This window comes from Anolis carolinensis, chromosome 5 (assembly GCF_035594765.1).
Source record: "Anolis carolinensis isolate JA03-04 chromosome 5, rAnoCar3.1.pri, whole genome shotgun sequence".
NCBI classification, from domain to species: domain Eukaryota; kingdom Metazoa; phylum Chordata; class Lepidosauria; order Squamata; family Dactyloidae; genus Anolis; species Anolis carolinensis.
The window spans coordinates 142,362,476-142,380,220 of record NC_085845.1 but is presented as its reverse complement, the minus strand read 5'-3'; the positions used below and the strand labels follow the sequence as shown (position 1 = coordinate 142,380,220).

The 17,745-nt window shown below is 41.5% G+C and overlaps 1 protein-coding gene across 12 annotated transcripts in view; it reads right to left on the bottom strand.

The window, feature by feature from the left end:
- Window positions 1-17,745, bottom strand: part of dock4 (dedicator of cytokinesis 4) — a 329,858-nt gene that overhangs the window by 172,454 nt on the left and 139,659 nt on the right. For 11 of the 12 annotated variants that reach the window (XR_010006703.1, XR_010006702.1, XM_062982447.1 and 8 more), the window contains exons 5-8: window positions 16,075-16,171; window positions 12,331-12,479; window positions 7,346-7,430; window positions 2,625-2,776 (exon numbers count right to left, since the gene is read on the bottom strand). Coding sequence is in view for 10 of the 12 variants with exons in the window: in XM_062982447.1 (XP_062838517.1) it covers window positions 2,625-2,776; window positions 7,346-7,430; window positions 12,331-12,479; window positions 16,075-16,171 (483 nt within the window). In the remaining 2 variants the exon portion in view is untranslated. Of the gene's footprint in view, window positions 1-2,624; window positions 2,777-7,345; window positions 7,431-12,326; window positions 12,480-16,074; window positions 16,172-17,745 lie in introns of those variants that run through there. The other variant, XM_062982456.1, reaches the window with a different exon arrangement.

Below are 17,745 nucleotides of genomic sequence, written 5' to 3'. Positions count from 1 at the left end.
ACCTTTGGCACACCAGACACATTGGACTATAATTCTCATTCTCTCTACAGAAAGCAAAGTAGAAGTTAAACCTATCCCTTATAATAAATGCAGAAACATAAAAAAATGGAAACATCAAAATTTATGCGGATACAATGTATCTCATGGAAATGTGTTGTCGAAGGCTTTCATGGCCAGAATCACAGGGTTGTTGTGTGTTTTCCGGGCTATATGACCATGTTCCAGAAGCATTCTCTCCTGACGTTTCACCCACATCTATGGCAGGCATCCTCAGAGGTTGTGAGGGATACCTCACAACCTCTGAGAATGCTTGCCATAGAAGTGGGTGAAACATCAGGAGAGAATGCTTCTGGAACATGGCCATACAGCCCGGAAAGCACACAACAACCCTATCTCATGGAAACCTTTCATTTATATATTTTGAAAATATATGATTTATTGCTTTTTCACATAGGCTCAGAGGACTCTCATTATGTTTGTTCAACACAACTACACACTGCAGCAAACACACTAACATGTCGTGACACACCATTTGGAATCTCTGCTCTAACACAGCCAAAGGGCACAGAAGTAGATAAAGGTGGGAGGAAGTCACATCAGCTCAGTTATCCATCGCCACCATTTCCAAGTATTATGATCTCACAAAGTTTGGTGTCTTTTAATGTATATGCAAGCTTTAACAAAATGTAGCAGCACCTGTATGCCACAAGATATAACTGGTAATATGACTACCAGGCTCCTTAGACTAGCCACACAAAGATCACTTTTGTCAGAAGCTCAAAGAAACAGAGATGAGTGGAGAGAGAGCATATTATATTTCACCCTCTGACAATAGATACCTTTATGTGGTTTGAGTAAGGAGTCTGGCAAGATGCTAATTTGGGACAGGCAACTATTCTTTCCAGCTCAGTAGATAAATGCTCATCAATCAAAGCCATGTTTTACAGAAATACAGCCCACTGATCTAAATAGAACTTATTTCCAGACAAGTCTGGTTGTTGAAACTTTGCATAGCAATTCACAAAAAGTAATGACACTGAAAACCATCTCCTTTTTGCAAAACTTTTTCAAAATGATAAAGGAAATGTCCTCCTATCCTTGACTTTGCCTTTACTTCTCATTTAAATTGATTTCACCTGCCTTCGGAGATGTCATGTAGCAAAATTTGGTAGGGTAGATGGATTTATGATATCCTCTTCTACGCTTTCAGTTCTGATTAGCTGGTGAACCACTGCTCTATTCTAACTGTACTTAGTAACACATATCCACATGTACCTGTATAGCATCAGAAGCATCCCGTTTATATTACTGATACTCATTGGATGGAATCAGTATGAAGAATCAATGTAGAAGAACCAGTGGCAGCTGGGGGGGGGGGGGGGGGGGGGGCTGTCAAAACCAACAGTAGCCTGGAATACTAATGGCTGAGAACATGATCGGGATATGGTTAATATTTGTAATATTGGCATTACACATTCTTACTGTAGGCTGAAATTCACTTCTCTCCCTGCCCCTAGCATGCTCTTTAATGGAAGAGACATTTTGCTTTCCTTCTCATAGTGTAAGAATGGGGATTATTGGCAGTACATCAATGTGTAGGAAAGCCAACCAATTAGGAGTCGCTGCATTTTCCCAACATATTCTCTCTTAGGGACTATACTCTGAGCCAGAGCACTTTTCTGCAGAACTTCAGCTTCCCACCATTTTTTAACCACGACAACAAGAGTTTTCAGTCATTCCAATTGAAACTGAGCAGGAATGTTTTGGTGGCGTTGCAAGGATTCTATAGGATCACACTCTCCTTTGCCCACATCATGCTGCACTTAGTGAAAGGGGGCAAAAGTTCAGATAATCTTGATACGGCTGATTTGGCATTTAATTGTCTCTCGTTTGGATGTTTTGGCTTTTACTTAATCTATGCTCCATCTGTTTGGCATTTAATTATTTCCAATTTGGTTGCTTCGGCGTGCAGATCACTTTTTTGGAAGCACAGTGTGAGGTCGAAATATTTGCTTTGGGCTTTTGTGAGCATATGGATGCCTCCGTGCACGAGGGATTTGCTCATCCTGACCCTCCCTCACAGCCAGCAGGTCTGAAGAGCTTTGGAGAGGGAAATATCCTTGGGACTTGGCAGCCAATCAGCATTTAGGGGCTTAGCCATCATGGTGTGCTTTGGCTGCCAAGTCCTCTCTTCTGCTTACTCATTTGGGAATGAACAATGACAAGATGCATTGGGGATTTGCTTCAAGACGTTTCGCTCTATTGCAGGGTCAGCGGAATACATCCTAGCATCCACCTTAAGATCAGGATTCCTGCACTGTTTGAAATTATACTTGGTACTTATCCTCATTTCTGAATTTGTTGAATAATAAGGCTGAACCCTCCCTGAAAGCAAGTATACCCTCAACTGACTTCATTCCTGGTGGGAGGACTGTGCTTGTCCTTCCAGGACTTGAAAGAACTGACAGCACAATCACATCTTATATGCATCCACTTTTCAGGATCCCAGAATCAAAGTCAAAAAGCAAAATAATACAATCCTATGGGCCAAATATAGCGAAAGCAAAATGGGTGAAACAAAAACAGTTTTGAATTTTTTCTCTCCATGAAATTGGCAGCGCTACCTGATTGGACGATTCTCTTTGCTATCAAAAAGTGAGAAGATTACTTCCAGTTCTTCTCCCAAATTGGAACACATCAAGCTCTTCATCTGAACAAAGAGATGGTGGCTGCTTGCTGGAATAGGTGTGTCTTTCTTGCGATGACGGTGCTCCATCTAGGTATTGACATCAACAAAAAATAGCATTCAATTGATCATTACTTGAAATGAAAATATAGTACTATGGAGAATTGACAGCTGGTGGTTTCCATATCACTAAGTGATAGATACTTAACTTTAAAGGCACTATCTTTCAAGCAGCAGATGAAATCTGAACAGGTTCAGGATCTTGGATAGGCCTTTTTAAATTAAACTTAACAAATTACTACTGCCAAGGAGTAATATAAATTTAAGATTGCATTTTCTCACCATGTCATGGAATGTTTTGTTCACAAAACCTAAATGTTAACCTCACAAACTCATGTAATTTTAAGTGGCCGTCTTGTAAGGTTATACAGGGAATGGCTTGGCTTGTCCTTTGTAGGGGTCCTCAAGTTATGTCCAAGTTTGATCAATTTTAGTAAACAATATTAGCTCCATTGCATATATTATTTTTATTTACTTGCTTAACTTATATCCCATTTTCCTTCCAATAAGATACCAATTTATCTTAATTTGTCATTCCAGATTTAATAAATTCTTTTGTTCCATGGGGCTCACAGGTAACAAACATACAGTCGTCTCCTTTGACCCATGTTATCCTCACAATCTGTGGGGTTGAATGGATTGAAGGAAATGAAGGAACTGAGGAAGGAAATGCAGAGTAATTTGTCCAAAGTAAACTGTAATGCTTAACAGTGCTTTGTATCTTAACCATTTTTTTGTTTTAATTCTAAATCACACATGATAACAGAGACCAAGTTAGGGTAACTTTTTGCAACTGTTCCATTCCACAGGTTCTGAAAAGGAACAGCAATGTATGACTTAATTTCATTTAAGTTTGCCAACCCATGGATACTAAACCTCCATTTTGGCAGAAGACATTATTGGGTGCTATTTTGAAAAGGAAACACTGGCCTGCCTTGTATTTATGGGCCAATTTGTTTATAAAGCTTTGCTTAGTGTTCTGGCAAAATTATGGATTTCCCTCCACTATGGAAATTATCTTCCATGCCATGCTACAAATAATCTGGCTTCTTCTGCTGTTTTCATTACACATAATGCATATTTTAGTGATATATCTTTTCACCTTTGGAAAGAAAAGCATAGCTAGGCAGTAATGAAATGGAAGTTTGAAAAAGCATTTCATAATGTATACAAAAACCGTCACCTCAGCAATTTAGCTATTTAATACGGCTATTTCCAAGAATTCTCATCTGACATATTCTGATGCTTTAACATAAACATCATTTTTAAAAACAAAAACCAAACTGTGTGACTTAAAAAAAACACATTACTCTTCAACTAAACATACTAAAGGCATTTTCCTCTGTCAGGAATTGGATTCCTGAGTATGAGAGAATTAGACCTTTTGTAAATAATGCAATTTATTATTATTATTATTTCATTTTCACAGTTTTGTGACATAAAGGAAAGGGGAACAAAGGAAGAAGAAGAAGAAGAAGAAGAAGAAGAAGAAGAAGAAGAAGAAGAAGAAGAAGAAGAAGAAGAAGTAGTAGTAGTAGAAGAAGAAGAAAGGCAGGGATGGGAGATAGAAGAAAATGTAATATGTTAGCCACTGAGTTTTGTTAGTAAATTAATTCTAAACATGAGTCTATTGTATCATCAGGGGTGTGAAGAGAGGGTAATTATTATACAAATGTTTTAATATAGAAAGGAGTTCCGTCTATAATATCTTCTATTCCAAAAGCAAATAGATTATTGTCACCAGACATTCATATTAATCTTTCTGTCTTTTTATATTGCCCCATCTTTTCCTTATCTTCTCCTCTGAGCCTGTATAATAAGTGTTCCTTCTAATTGTTTTATCAGTTTACTTATACATACTCTATTTTCCCTTAGTTAGTTTTAATAATATCCACCATTTACATATCTTAGAGTCATTTCTTTTGTTAATACGTTGGTAATGCATATATAAGTACTAATTGTATTAATCCATCTTCTATGTATGTATGTATGTGTGTGTGTGTGTGTGTGTGTGTGTGTATATGCATGTATGTGTATGTGTGTATATATATATACAGTAGAGTCTCACTTATCCAACACTCACTTATCCAATGTTCTGGATTATCCAACGGATTTTTGTAGTCAAGGTTTTCAATAAATTGTGATATTTTGGTGCTAAATTCGTAAATACAGTAATTACTACATAGCATTACTGCATATTGAACCACTTCTTCTGTCAAATTTGTTGTATAACATGATGTTGGTGCTGAATTTGTAAAATCATAACCTAATTTGATGTTTAATAGGCTTCTCCTTAATCTCTCCTTATTATCCAACATATTACCTTATCCAACGTTCTGCCGGCCCGTTTATGTTGGATAAGTGACACTCTACGGTATATATTCTAGAATATCCACATAACTGAAATTATATACATTACTACTATGTTATAATTTCAGTTATGTGGATATTCTAGAATATATATACACACACATTACTATTATGTTATTCAAGGAACCCCGGTGGCGACGTCTGTTAAAGCACTGAGCTGCTGAACTTGCAGACCGAAAGGTCCCAGGTTCATAGCACTGGGCTATGATTCTGGAGACTACAGTTCGAATCCCCACTTAACATTTACATTGTGTAATGCAAAAGATGGTATTTATTTCCAAATAAGTTGTCAAGAATGTCTGTGTCCTTCAAATCCATGTCTCACATCAGTTGGGTGGGTGGTCAGAATTCTTTTGTGTTTTGGTTAATCTGTGACTAATTAAGTTGTGTTTATTGTAACAGAGTGGTATTTTAATAAGGTGTCATAATGTTAGGTTTGTGTCATTTAGTTAATACTATATATAGGCATCAGGGCCGGCCGGAGATTTTTTTTATGTAAAGCGGGGGTGCTGAAAAGCGCCCCCGCCACCGGCGCCCTGGCCCCGCCCAGCGTGCCCTGGCCCCGCCTCCCACGCTGCGTGGGAGGCGGGGCCAGGGCGAATAGCGAGGGGGCGGGGCCAGAGTTGGCCCCGCCCCCCGTGCCCTGGCCCCGCCTCCCACGCAGCGTGGGAGGCGGGGCCAGGGCACGCTGGGCGGGGGGCGGGGCCAGAGTTGGCCCCGCCTCCCACGCTACCCCCGCTCGCCCGTCTGGCCTTTTGTAGCAGGCCAGACTCAGTCTGGCCTGCTACACAAGGCCAGACGGGCGAGCGGGGGTAACGTGGGAGGCGGGGCCAGCTCTGACGCCGCTCCCCCCCCCCCGCCCAGCGTGCCTTGGCCCTGCCTCCCACGCAACGTGGGAGGCGGGGCCAGGGCACGCTGGGCGGGGGGGCGGCGTCAGAGCTGGCCCCGCCTCCCACGTTACCCCCGCTCGCCCGTCTGGCCTTGTGTAGCAGGCCAGACTTAGCGGAGGTTTCTCCAGGCCGCGATTGCGGCCTGGAGGAACCTCCGCTAAGTCTGGCCTGCTACACAAGGCCAGACGGGCGAGCGGGGGTAACGTGGGAGGCGGGGCCAGCTCTGACGCCGCTCCCCCCCCCCCGCCCAGCGTGCCTTGGCCCTGCCTCCCACGCAGCGTGGGAGGCGGGGCCAGGGCACGCTGGGCGGGGGGGGCGGCGTCAGAGCTGGCCCCGCCTCCCACGTTACCCCCGCTCGCCCGTCTGGCCTTGTGTAGCAGGCCAGACTTAGCGGAGGTTCCTCCAGGCCGCAATCGCGGCCTGGAGAAACCTCCGCTGAGTCTGGCCTGCTAGAAAAGGCCAGACGGGCGAGCGGGAGTAGCGTGGGAGGCGGGGCCAGCTCTGACGCCGCTCCCCCCCCCCCCCCGCCCAGCGTGCCTTGGCCCCGCCTCCCACGCTGCGTGGGAGGCAGGGCCAAGGCACGCTGGGCGGGGGGGGGGAGCGGCGTCAGAGCTGGCCCCGCCTCCCACGCTACTCCCGCTCGCCCGTCTGGCCTTTTCTAGCAGGCCAGACGGGCCAGGGCGCACTGGGCGGGAGGCGGGGCACCGTCAGGGCGGTGCCCCGCCTCCCGCCCAGCCTGACGGCGCCCCCCCGGGCCTGCGCCCGAGGCGGCGGCGTCAGCTGCCGCATGAGTGGGGCCGGCCCTGATAGGCATCATATGTGTATACAGTAGTTCTTTTTATTTTCTGTTTTGTATGTTGATGATTTGCTGTGAATTAATCTGCATGTTGTAACATATTTTAAAAAGAACTGCATTCTATGTTGGTTTTAATTATAATTAAGGATGATAAAGTAGAATATCTGCTCATTGTAAAGTGATGATACCCAGGGTACATTTACACAATTGAATTATTGCATCTTGACACCACCTTAAATGCTTTGGCTCAATACTATGGAATCCTGGGATTCGTTGTTTGATGAGGCATCAGCACTTTTTTGGCAGAGAAGGTTAAAGATCTTGTAAAACTACAACTCCAAGGATTCCATAGTATTATGCCTTGGCAGTTAAAATGGTGCCAAACTGCATTAAATCTAGAGTGTAAATGCAGTGTACAAGAAAGAGTGCATATTCCTATTACCCAATTCCAATTCCTTAATCAAAGTTAACAGCTAGGTTATATCTACTGCTGCTGCATCTACTGTGAAAATATCAATTAACTAAGAGAACTGGGGTACTTACAAGTCTATATAGCTCTGTAATACTGATTTCTTCTGGATCTACCATTGCATATTCCTTTCTTGGCACCAAGTCTAATCCCAGTTGCCTGTAAGTGAATATGGAAGATCTGGTTAGTGACGAACATTTGTATCTAATTTCAATGTGCTGCAATATTTCAAAATCAACAACGGTGGGAAAAACCAATATGCATTCTCTATGGGATGCAATCCAGCACAAGAACACTAAACAATCTCAGCTACTACTATTGTTTCACATGCAGTTATCTTGTAATCTTTACAAGAAAGAGAAGACCTAATTATTTTCTAATGTACAGACTCATTTCTGTTATAACAGAAAATGCAGCTGTAGGTTAAATAATAATACTGATGATGAGAAGTGACAGAGGAAATATCTGGAGAGGGAAACAATCATGATGAGAATATAATACATTTTGGAAATAACCATTCGTCTTTTGTCTATAATTCAAATGGTTCATCAGCTCTTTGTATTTCCCAAGACACATGGCTTTCTATGTCTTTTTTATATATCCTCTCACTTTTTTTGACCTTGCAGTTTACAATACATAGATTAAAAGTTCTGTATAGCTGAATAAAAGTCTGTGTGCTAAAGATTAAGGGGCCACCATTTCTGCAGCCCTTCATGATACATGGCAGGGTTATCTTATTATAGGAGTGGGTAGCTTCTAAGGAATTGTAATGAGAAGACAATTCAGAAGATGTTCATGCTTATTCTAGTACAGGTATGGGCAAACTTTTTTGCCTTGGGACCACATTGTGGGCCTAGCCAAGAGGGCCAGGTCAGGAGGGAGGGGGGCTGGGCTCACATTGGGTGGGGTGGGTCCAGGAAAGAGAGGGCCCCAGAGAAGTGAGGCCAGGAACCGGAAGGGCAAGACCCGAGTCATCCTCAGGTTGTTCTCCAAGCATAAGGATGGGGCTGCTTGCCCCAGTCTTATGCCGGGAGGAAGGCAGGACATCTGGCGACTGCCCCAATCATCACCCCTCCCCATCATTCTCCCTCGATCCTTGGGCTGTCCTTTTGGCATTATGCCGGGAGGAAGGTGAAACAAGTGGCAGCTCTGGAGAATGCTCTGGAGGGCTCTCATCCACTGCGTGCCTTCCTCAAGTTGTCCTCCCAGCATAAGGATGGGGCTGCTTGCACTGTCCTTATGCTAGGAGAGGAAGGAGGGCGAGACAAAGGGTGTCTAAGAGCACTCCAAAAGGTATGCGTTCCTCCCTTATCTTTTTGGCATTAGGAAGCGGCGGGCCAAGAGGAAAGGGAAAATGAAGAGGACCTGAAGTAAGCGCCCAGGGGGCTGCATCCGGTGCCCGGGCCTTAGTTTGCCCATCCCTGTTCTAGTAGTTTGACTCAACCTTCCTATAACTACAATATGACCCCATGTTTTCATAAGGCCAATACCCGTGATTTCATTTTTCAATTTCTTACAAAATATGACATCTTAAAGGCATTTTCTAAATCATCAATATATGTCTATAGGATATTCTTGGCTTGGAAGTCCTTCATTTCAATGGGTTTGCTATCTCCCTGTTTTGCATATCCCCCACAAATACAGGGAACATACTCTAAACAGTGCAACAGTTGCCTGAGTAAAAATAATGTTGCCAGATGGTATAAACATGATTAACTCACCTGTTAAATCTTTCAAAGCAGTAGAAACACTTTAAGCACCTTTGATTTTTAAACTGTACAAGGAGCTCCTTTGATTTAGTGGATTAAAGCTCTCACAGGAATGTCTACAGCTGCCTGTCACCTTACTTCTAAACAACCAGTCGGCAAACCGATTATGTAGAAAAAGATGCCAAATCTGTGTAGGAAATCTTTCTCCTTTTATAAAAATGCATCTCAAAAATCTCCTTGCTAACAAATTACATGCTATGTGAATTAATCTTCATCCATTAAACCACTTTCAAGGATGTCACATCATCATCCCAACTTTACTCCACATTCACTCTCAGTTCATTCAGCAAGGGCGCTTCCAGACAAGCATTTATCCCAGGAACATTCATGTTTAAAAATGCAAATGTTCCTGGGTGGGTATCCAGATGTTCTCCTGGAATTTTCTGGGAGAACACTGTAACCCCCTCCCCAAAAGCCCCCCAAACCCCTTTAAAAAGTAAAAAACTTACCGGGCCTCTATTACAGTGTTCCTGCAGCTCTTCTGGCGCATAGCAATGATGCACCAAGACAGTGGGAGGGAGCGATTTTCCTCCTCTTCCCTCCCCCCACTCTCCTGGCATGTCATTGCTACATGGCAGGAGAGCTGCAGGAACAATATAATGGAGGCCCAGTAAGTTTTTTTTTTACTTTTTAAAGGAGTTGGGGGGCTTTTGGGGAGGGGGTAGGTGTCCTCCCAGTTTTCCAGGCTAATTTAGCCCGGAAAACCGCGGGACTGTTGTCTGGACTGCAGTCCAGACAGCAGAAGTAGCGAGTTTATCCTGTGCCTTCCTGGAAGGCATGGAATAAACCCACTAACAAATTAATTAGCCACAATTAATTCATGTTTTCCGAAGTCGTCATCCAGACAGCCCCCTTTTTGTTGCAGGAACTCCCGCATTAAAGGGGCTGTCTGGATGGGCCTCAAGTGAAAGCAAAACTCCTTAGGCTATCAATGTGAGATTCGCCTAATATGCTAGGTACCAATACCATATTTAGGGCCACTGGCTACAACTGTTCTCTCTCCCCCCACCCAAAAAAAAAACCTTCTCCATGGACCAAAAACTGATAGTTCATAGACCAGTGTCAATCAAGCAACTACCACTTTAAGTAGCACTTACCTAAAAGATATTAATGTAAAAATTAGTTTCCTAAAGGTAAGAAGCCATAGAAAAATAATGTACACAGCCCACAACACATACCAGAAATATTGCAGAAAATATGATGACAATTGCACTAAGGTTTCTGTGTATTACTAAAGTTTCTGTGTAAATGTGTATGTATGTCTATCTCAAGACCTACTTTAGAATTCAGACTGAATTATTAGATACAGAAATACAAGGGTTAGTATTATCTCCACTTTTAAGAGAGGTTTGTGAGATCCCTAAGATAATGAAGGCACATATAAATGTATGGAACATAAGAATATACACAGTCCCGGCTCAATCATTACGCAGAGTAAGGCATTAGGCAAAAGACCTGGGTGTCCTGAAATAACATCAGATTGCTGGTTTGTTTTTATTAAATTTTTACTGTTAGGGATTGGGAGGAGGGTTTATGGGATTTTCATCTTCCCATACCATAATAATTTGCCTGCCTTTACCAGTGGAATGGGGGAGGGTGCCACCTCAGACAGCAAAATTTCTTGGGTTAGCCTTGAACATATTGTAAAATCAGAGTCAATGCAGGAATGTGACATTCATTTTCCATAATGCAAGCTTTTAAAATTCGAAATATACCCTCCAGGCCTGCTTCCTTCTCCAGCATCTGCTCCATTCATCTGCTAGGAGAGCAGATAACAAGGCCTCAACGGTTGGCATCATTCAAAGAATGACTCAGACAGGCCTTATGTCCCATCAGCTAACTGCAGGAACATATCCCTGAACTGGAATGCAAGTGCCAATGTGCTCCAAGTCTTATGTTGCCATTCTCCAAAGTAATATTGCACTAGAGAAGCCCATCATTTTGATTTCTTTCATCCTGACATGATGCATGAGTAGAATAGCAATGAGCTTGTTGGCTTTTCAAACCGCAAGGTATTGTCAAGAGCAGCAGGAGCCGTACCTGGCAAGATTCAGATCACAGTCAACGTCAACACATTCCTCGATGAATTTTTCATTTTCCCAAACAAGTGACAGTATTCTGCATTTAGTATCAGCAGAGCAAAAGCTTTGATAATGGCACGGATTCCACAAGCTCAAAGGCACAAAGAAAATGCTTGCTTACTGTAAAAACTCTAACAGGGAATGTCAATTTACTCAGCATTCTCAAAGCAAATATTCAGAAGGGAGAGAGAGAGAGAAAAAAAAAACAATGTTTTCTGAATGATTTTTGCCTATGGGTTTCCCCGCTCGTTTACATACACTGCTGGAAAGAAACTGATCTGGTTGTAGCTCTCGCAGGATAAAATGAAATCTTGCTGCAAGAATCTCTGCTGATACCAGAAGCAGAATCGAGGTGACTCACTAATTAGATTCAATCTAGAATACAAAAATGCCACCAGAAAAATCCAATATGGGTCAAGACAACACCAACAACAGTGTGGCTCCTCATACACTCATCTGGTGCACACAAGCTTCATGAAATAACCGGATGCTGCTCAGGACCACACACAAGTACACAGAGCTTGTCATACTTAATTTTTGCCGTAATTGCTCCCAGCAAGCCTGGCAAGCATGGTCAGTGAAGGATTCTGGGAGCGCTAGTACAGAATAGTACATTTTCTTAGAGAAGACATACATTAAGATCTTTGATAACCTCTTGTTAGGGTATTAGCTGGAAGATTCATACAATTCCCAGCCACATGAGATCACAGCATTGTAGAGTTTTTATGCTATGGATGAAGGATGGGCAGGGGGTGGGGATTGCAAAAGGTAGGTATGAGTTGTTTTTTGCTCATGTAATTGAACATTTTTGCCTTCTGTCTTGGATAGCCGCCTTTTACAGTGAATATAAAACGGCTCATGATAAGTCTCCCAACTTGACAAGGCTGAGCTTGTGGGGAGGAGGGGAAGGACACAACATCTGAAAAATGAGAGGAGGGGAGATAAGATCCTCATCTTTGCCCTTGAGGAAATACTTTCTCTTTACAGATCTTTCCGGATGCTATTCATTTGATTTCTAAAACTGGCTAGGAGAACAAAAATGTCTCAATGGTACCAATGATGGGATGGGGCTTTCTTAAGCTTTCGATCAGAAAATCAAGTTATTTTCAAGTTATTTATGTACTGCTCAGAGAATTCACCTTCCTTTTAATTACCATACTATTAACACAGTAACAGCAATAAAGATAATATAGTTTGTCTCTTACTCACTCGTTGCCCCAGTCCAGGCGGGCAGTGATGTGCCGTTTGACATCCTTCATCCTATCATGAGTGAGATGTCCCACCAAGACCTGCCGTCGCAGGTCTAGAATTTCATTCATTATGTGCCATAATCGGTGAAAGAGATCCCCTTCGTTTCTCTGTCAAATACATAATGACATTCTTAGATTCCCAAGCTCATTAAATTAGATATAAATGACTCTTACTGTGTTAGTTCCAAAACTTTTTATAAAAATGAGCTAAACTGAAGATCCATTTTATTGCTGTATGAGGCTATGACCTAAGTTAATTCCAACCAAATAAAGCCCATTTTTCATCTGTTCATAATCCATTACATCTTGGTGATGGTAATACTTATACTATAGTAGGTTTGCTTTCTCTTTCTTCTTTATTGTGTGTGTGTGTGTGTATGTGTGTATTTTACAGGGAAAAGGCAATATGTACTTACAGCAAATGTTTTTCCTGTTCCTGCCCTATCTAACCCTTTGTTGCAGTTGGCTTCCTCATTCAACCATTTGTTTATAGACCAAACTGATAACCAAGTACTTTGAAGTACTATGAAAAAATAAAAATAATTGATCTCTTCGCTTGGAATTCAATGGAAGGGCATATGCTTTGCATGCCAAAGGTCCAAAATTCAACCTTCACCTTTGAATGTGATTTTCCTGCTTCTTGGCAGGGGGTGGGACTGGATGATCCATGAAGTCTCTTCCAACTCTGTGATTCTATGAAACCCCATTCGACACAGACTGGGGGGAGAATCGTGTGGTCTTCCAGAAGTGATAAGTGTTCAGTTCCCAGCATTCTTCTGCAAAATGTATGCTAGCTAGGAATTGCAGTTCTGCAACATCTGAAGGACCATGTGATTCTCAATCAGTGTACATTGTGTTGGTGCTCAGCTAGAGGAAATCCTGCTCTGACTTTTAATACAGTCTCTGGCATTCTTACTTCTTTTGAAAGCAGATAAGCTACTTAATGCCTGTCATGCACTACCACTTGGTTAATCTATCTACTTTCTGCCTAAATATGAGTCAGTTCTAAATTGCAAAGGGGTACGTGGGCAAATAAATTTTGTTCTTATTGCTTTAAGTAGTTTCCAATCTGGGGAAACATTCAGAGGAACCTATCACAGGGTTTTCTTGGCAATTGCCTTCCTCTCATACTGAATATGATGTGCTCAGGGTCACCCACTGGGTTTCATGGTCAAGTGAGGATTTGAACCCTGGTCTCCAGTGCTGCAGTCAAGTGCTCAAACCACCATACCATGCTGGCTCTTACAAATTTGTCTCAGCTAAAAAAAGTTGTCATTAATCTCGGGATATCTGCAGGTGACATAGTAAGGAAAATAGATCAGGACACAACAGAAGCAAACATTTCTCCATACTGGGCCATTTTGATTTCAATCATATGATTCCATTCAGATGCAGCCATTGCCACCTGGTAATAAACATATAAGAAGGGCTGTGCATGAAATGACATAAAAAAAAACAACACTAACATGTCAGTTTGCTCTATTCCTATGATCGTCAATCTTTTATGGTAGGAATAAGAATAAAGGAAATGTGGTTATCCCCATTCTAGGCATCCACTATTGTAGTTGTGTGCCTTTAAGTCCTTTCTGACTTATAGCAACCTTAAAGCAGATCTATCATGGGGCTCTCTTGAAAAAGATATGTTCAAAGTGGGGCTGCCTTTGCGTCCTCTGAGGTTAACCGAGTATGACTTGCCTATGGGCACCAGCGGGTTTCCATGGCCAAACAGGAATTCAAACCCTGGTCTCCACAATCATTGTTCGATGCTCAAACTACCTGAGTATATTTGACTTTCCCAATGTACACTTGTGATACACTTGTATCATCTAGTGCAGGGACAGACAACTGCGCTGCGGGGTAGGACCCCCCCCCCAGAAAAAACTTTTTTAATCTTCTGTTTCTCCTACAAAATGACAACTAAAAGAGATATTGTATTACTTTTTCTTGTCATTTTGAAGGCACATCATAGGTACAGGAGAGAGAGAAACAAAAGAGTAGAAATTGGGGGTGGGGGTGTCACTGCTCCATGTTGTGGAATTCCCTTCCCTTCCTGCTATCTTTCCTTTTTATTTAAGAAGGCATTTATCTCTATGTACTATTTTCAAGCAACTTTCAGCTGGAAAAGTTCCTATTTTAATGTTTTTATATTTTGGGGATAATTCCAGAGGCTATGGGGGACTGCAGCATCCATAAATTGGAATGGCATGTGATCCTCAGGTCATACATTTTCCATACAAAATCTACCGTAGAGGCTTTCCCAAATCTGCTGCTGTATTTAAGCCTTTTCACAGAAACATGGCAAAATCAGAAAAGATTTACACCCATGGTTCAAGAAAAGGTCTATTTCCCAATGCCTGAAACCTACTTCCACTCACAATTCCAGCATATAATTTTGGGATACGCATGGGATTTGTACTTTTGATTTTTACTTCAAAATGTGTTAGGCGGTCATTCCTAAAAGCACCATGTCCCACTTTGAAGAATCAAGGACACTTTTTTCAAGCTACTTTTGTGCATCAAAGTGGGCTTTTTCTTTGTAAAAACATTTTCTTTATCTTGAATCAAAGTCCAAAGATGCAAGACACCATTAAAAATGCTTTTTGGTAACAAGTTCATTCCCTTGCCTACTACACCTAAATCAGCAGACTGCAATGTTAATTTCTTGACAATCTCATTAATATGCAGTTGAAATAGAAGATACCATACTTTTTTGTTGCTGTTATATTTCTTTCCCCCATTCATATTGTCTTCAATAAAATACACGTCATTCCAGACTTTTTGGAACAGGAATCATATATGTGAAGTGTTGCTGCATGTATAGCTACTTTTGCTGTTAGAGGTGTATTAACAATTCTATATGGTGGACAAAAGGCATATCTGTACTATACAGTTACATCAGTTTCATAAGAAATATCCCTTCCCTTTAAGTGTTTATGGGTCTCTCTAGGTTCTCCATTGTGATTCTATGGTATTCTTCTGTCCTAAATATGGTCAAAAAGCAGTTCCTATTATTCATAGTATCAAGTATCCACAGAGATTCTTGGACTGTATTCTATGTGGACACAGGGGTCATATTATACTCTGGGAATTGTGGTTCATGGGGTACAATAAGAGAATACTTTTATTCTTTATTATGGAACTTGACAGTTAAAGAAATATGGAACTGATATTTCTATACATTGTAGATATACTTAAAATATAGGACTCAACAAACTGGGAGAACTTCCCTTTCTTAAACCAGTAGTGTGTTAAAAATGTATGTGTTAAATTATATAACACTCAAAACAGGATATAAACAAATATAAGTATTCCATATCCACCATTCATTTGGGCACACCCTATTTCAAAATAGGAGGAAAAGAAAACACCTTTATGTATATCATGGACAATATTGCTAGTGAAATATGATGGTAAAAAGGAAAACTAAGTTTTTAAAAACACACAAACTGTTCTGATTAATTTTGGTGTGTAACTATGTTTGAGGAGCAAACTAGAATCTCAATTATCTTTCTGACCCTATCTCAAATTAAATCTCTTTAAAGGAAGACAAATATTTTAATAGGAGTATCTTGGGATTTGGACACATCCTAAACCGCAATCCTTAATTAGGCTCACTTAGACATAGATGTCTGATTCAAAGCCTAATTCCTCCAAATTGCCCTGAATCTAAACAATCTTGATATTTTAAACTATAATTATTTACCACATAAAGTTGTTTCCACATTGTGCCCCAATCTCTTAAAGTCGATGTCATCTCTGTAATGACAGAATCTTCTGTTGGAACAACCATTTCAAATTGCCTGTTAGAAACAAAAGATATAAGGTGTCTAAAAAGCATTTTAAGCAACATTGCTGCTATTAAACTTTAAAAAGAAACCTTTCAAACTGGGATTTCTGGTTCTACACGGAATTTCCTTCAATTCTCTGTCCTTTGAAAACAATATCAAAACCAACAAACAGTTCTGTTATGTGCGGTCAGGGAAGGACAAGAACATTTTGCTGCCTAGGGAAAAATTGTGCTTATACCCAGTCCGCATATAGCAGTTTAAATCATACTTCAACACAGCAGAGAAGACTACCATAGGATCATAGAAACATAGGGTTGGAAGAGACAACAAATGCCATTCAGTCCAATCTGCCATGCAGAAAAATATAATTTTAAAAAGTCCTGAAATATGGCCATCCAGTCTCTGTTTAAAACCTAGCAGAGAAGACTCCACCACACTAGGAAGATTTTGCTAATGTTCAGACGGAATCAAGATGTCATCCTTTCAAATATTTAAACATGGCTATCATGTCACCTTTTAGCCTTCTTTTCTCCAAGTGAAACATACCCAGCTACAATAGGTTTTCTTCACTGGGCATAGTTTCCAAATCTGTTCAACATTTTGGTCACTCTCCTCTGAATTTTGATACCCAGAACTGGACACAGCATTCCATTTGAGGTCAGACCAAAGCACAATAGATGGTACGATTACTTCCCCCAATCTAGACCAGAGGTTCTCAACCTGGCTTCCCCAGATGTTTTTGGCCTACAGCTCCCAGAAATACCAGCCAATTTACTAGTTATTAGGATTTCTAGGAGTTGAAAACCAAAAACATCTGAGCACCCCAGGTTGAGAACCACTGATCTAGACCAGGCATGGGCAAACTTTCTAACTTGGGGGGTCGCATGGTGGGCCGAAGTGGGGTGGGTGGGCCAGGAGGGAGGGGGCTCTCCCCAAGTCCCTTCACTGCCCTTTCTTCTCCTTCCTCTTCTCTTTTGAAGGCAGAAAGTGAAGGACAGACAGGAAATGTTTGGATCCCAAAAGGGTTGGCCTTGGTCAGGATGAGATGGTGGATGGGAAAAGAAAAGTGTATTCATGAGACCCCATATTGCCTACTCCTGATAGAGAAACTTAGTATCCTAGAGTTGGAAGATGCCCCCAAGGGCCATCCAGTCCAACCCCCTGCCATGCAGGAAGACACAACCAAAGCACTCCCGATAGAAGGCCTCTACGGAAAAGCCTCCAGAGAAGGAGACTTCATAATACTCCTAGACAGTCTATGCCATTCTCCAGGAAGTTCTTTTCAGTCAAATCTCTTTCTCTGCCATTTGAAACCATTGCTCCCTTGTTCCCTGGTCTTGAGAGCAGCAGAAAATCAGTTTTCCCCCTCCCTCCTCCTCCTCAATGAAACACGCTTTAAAATCCTGAAACATGGTTCTCATGTTCCCTTTCTACTGTAATAATAATAATAATAATAATAATAATAATAATAATAATAATAATAATAATTTTTTATAACTCTCCCTATTTCCCGAGGGGACTCCACTTTCTCTTTTAAACATCCCCCAGGAGGAAAGGAGGAAGGAAAAAGAGAAAGAAAGAAGGAA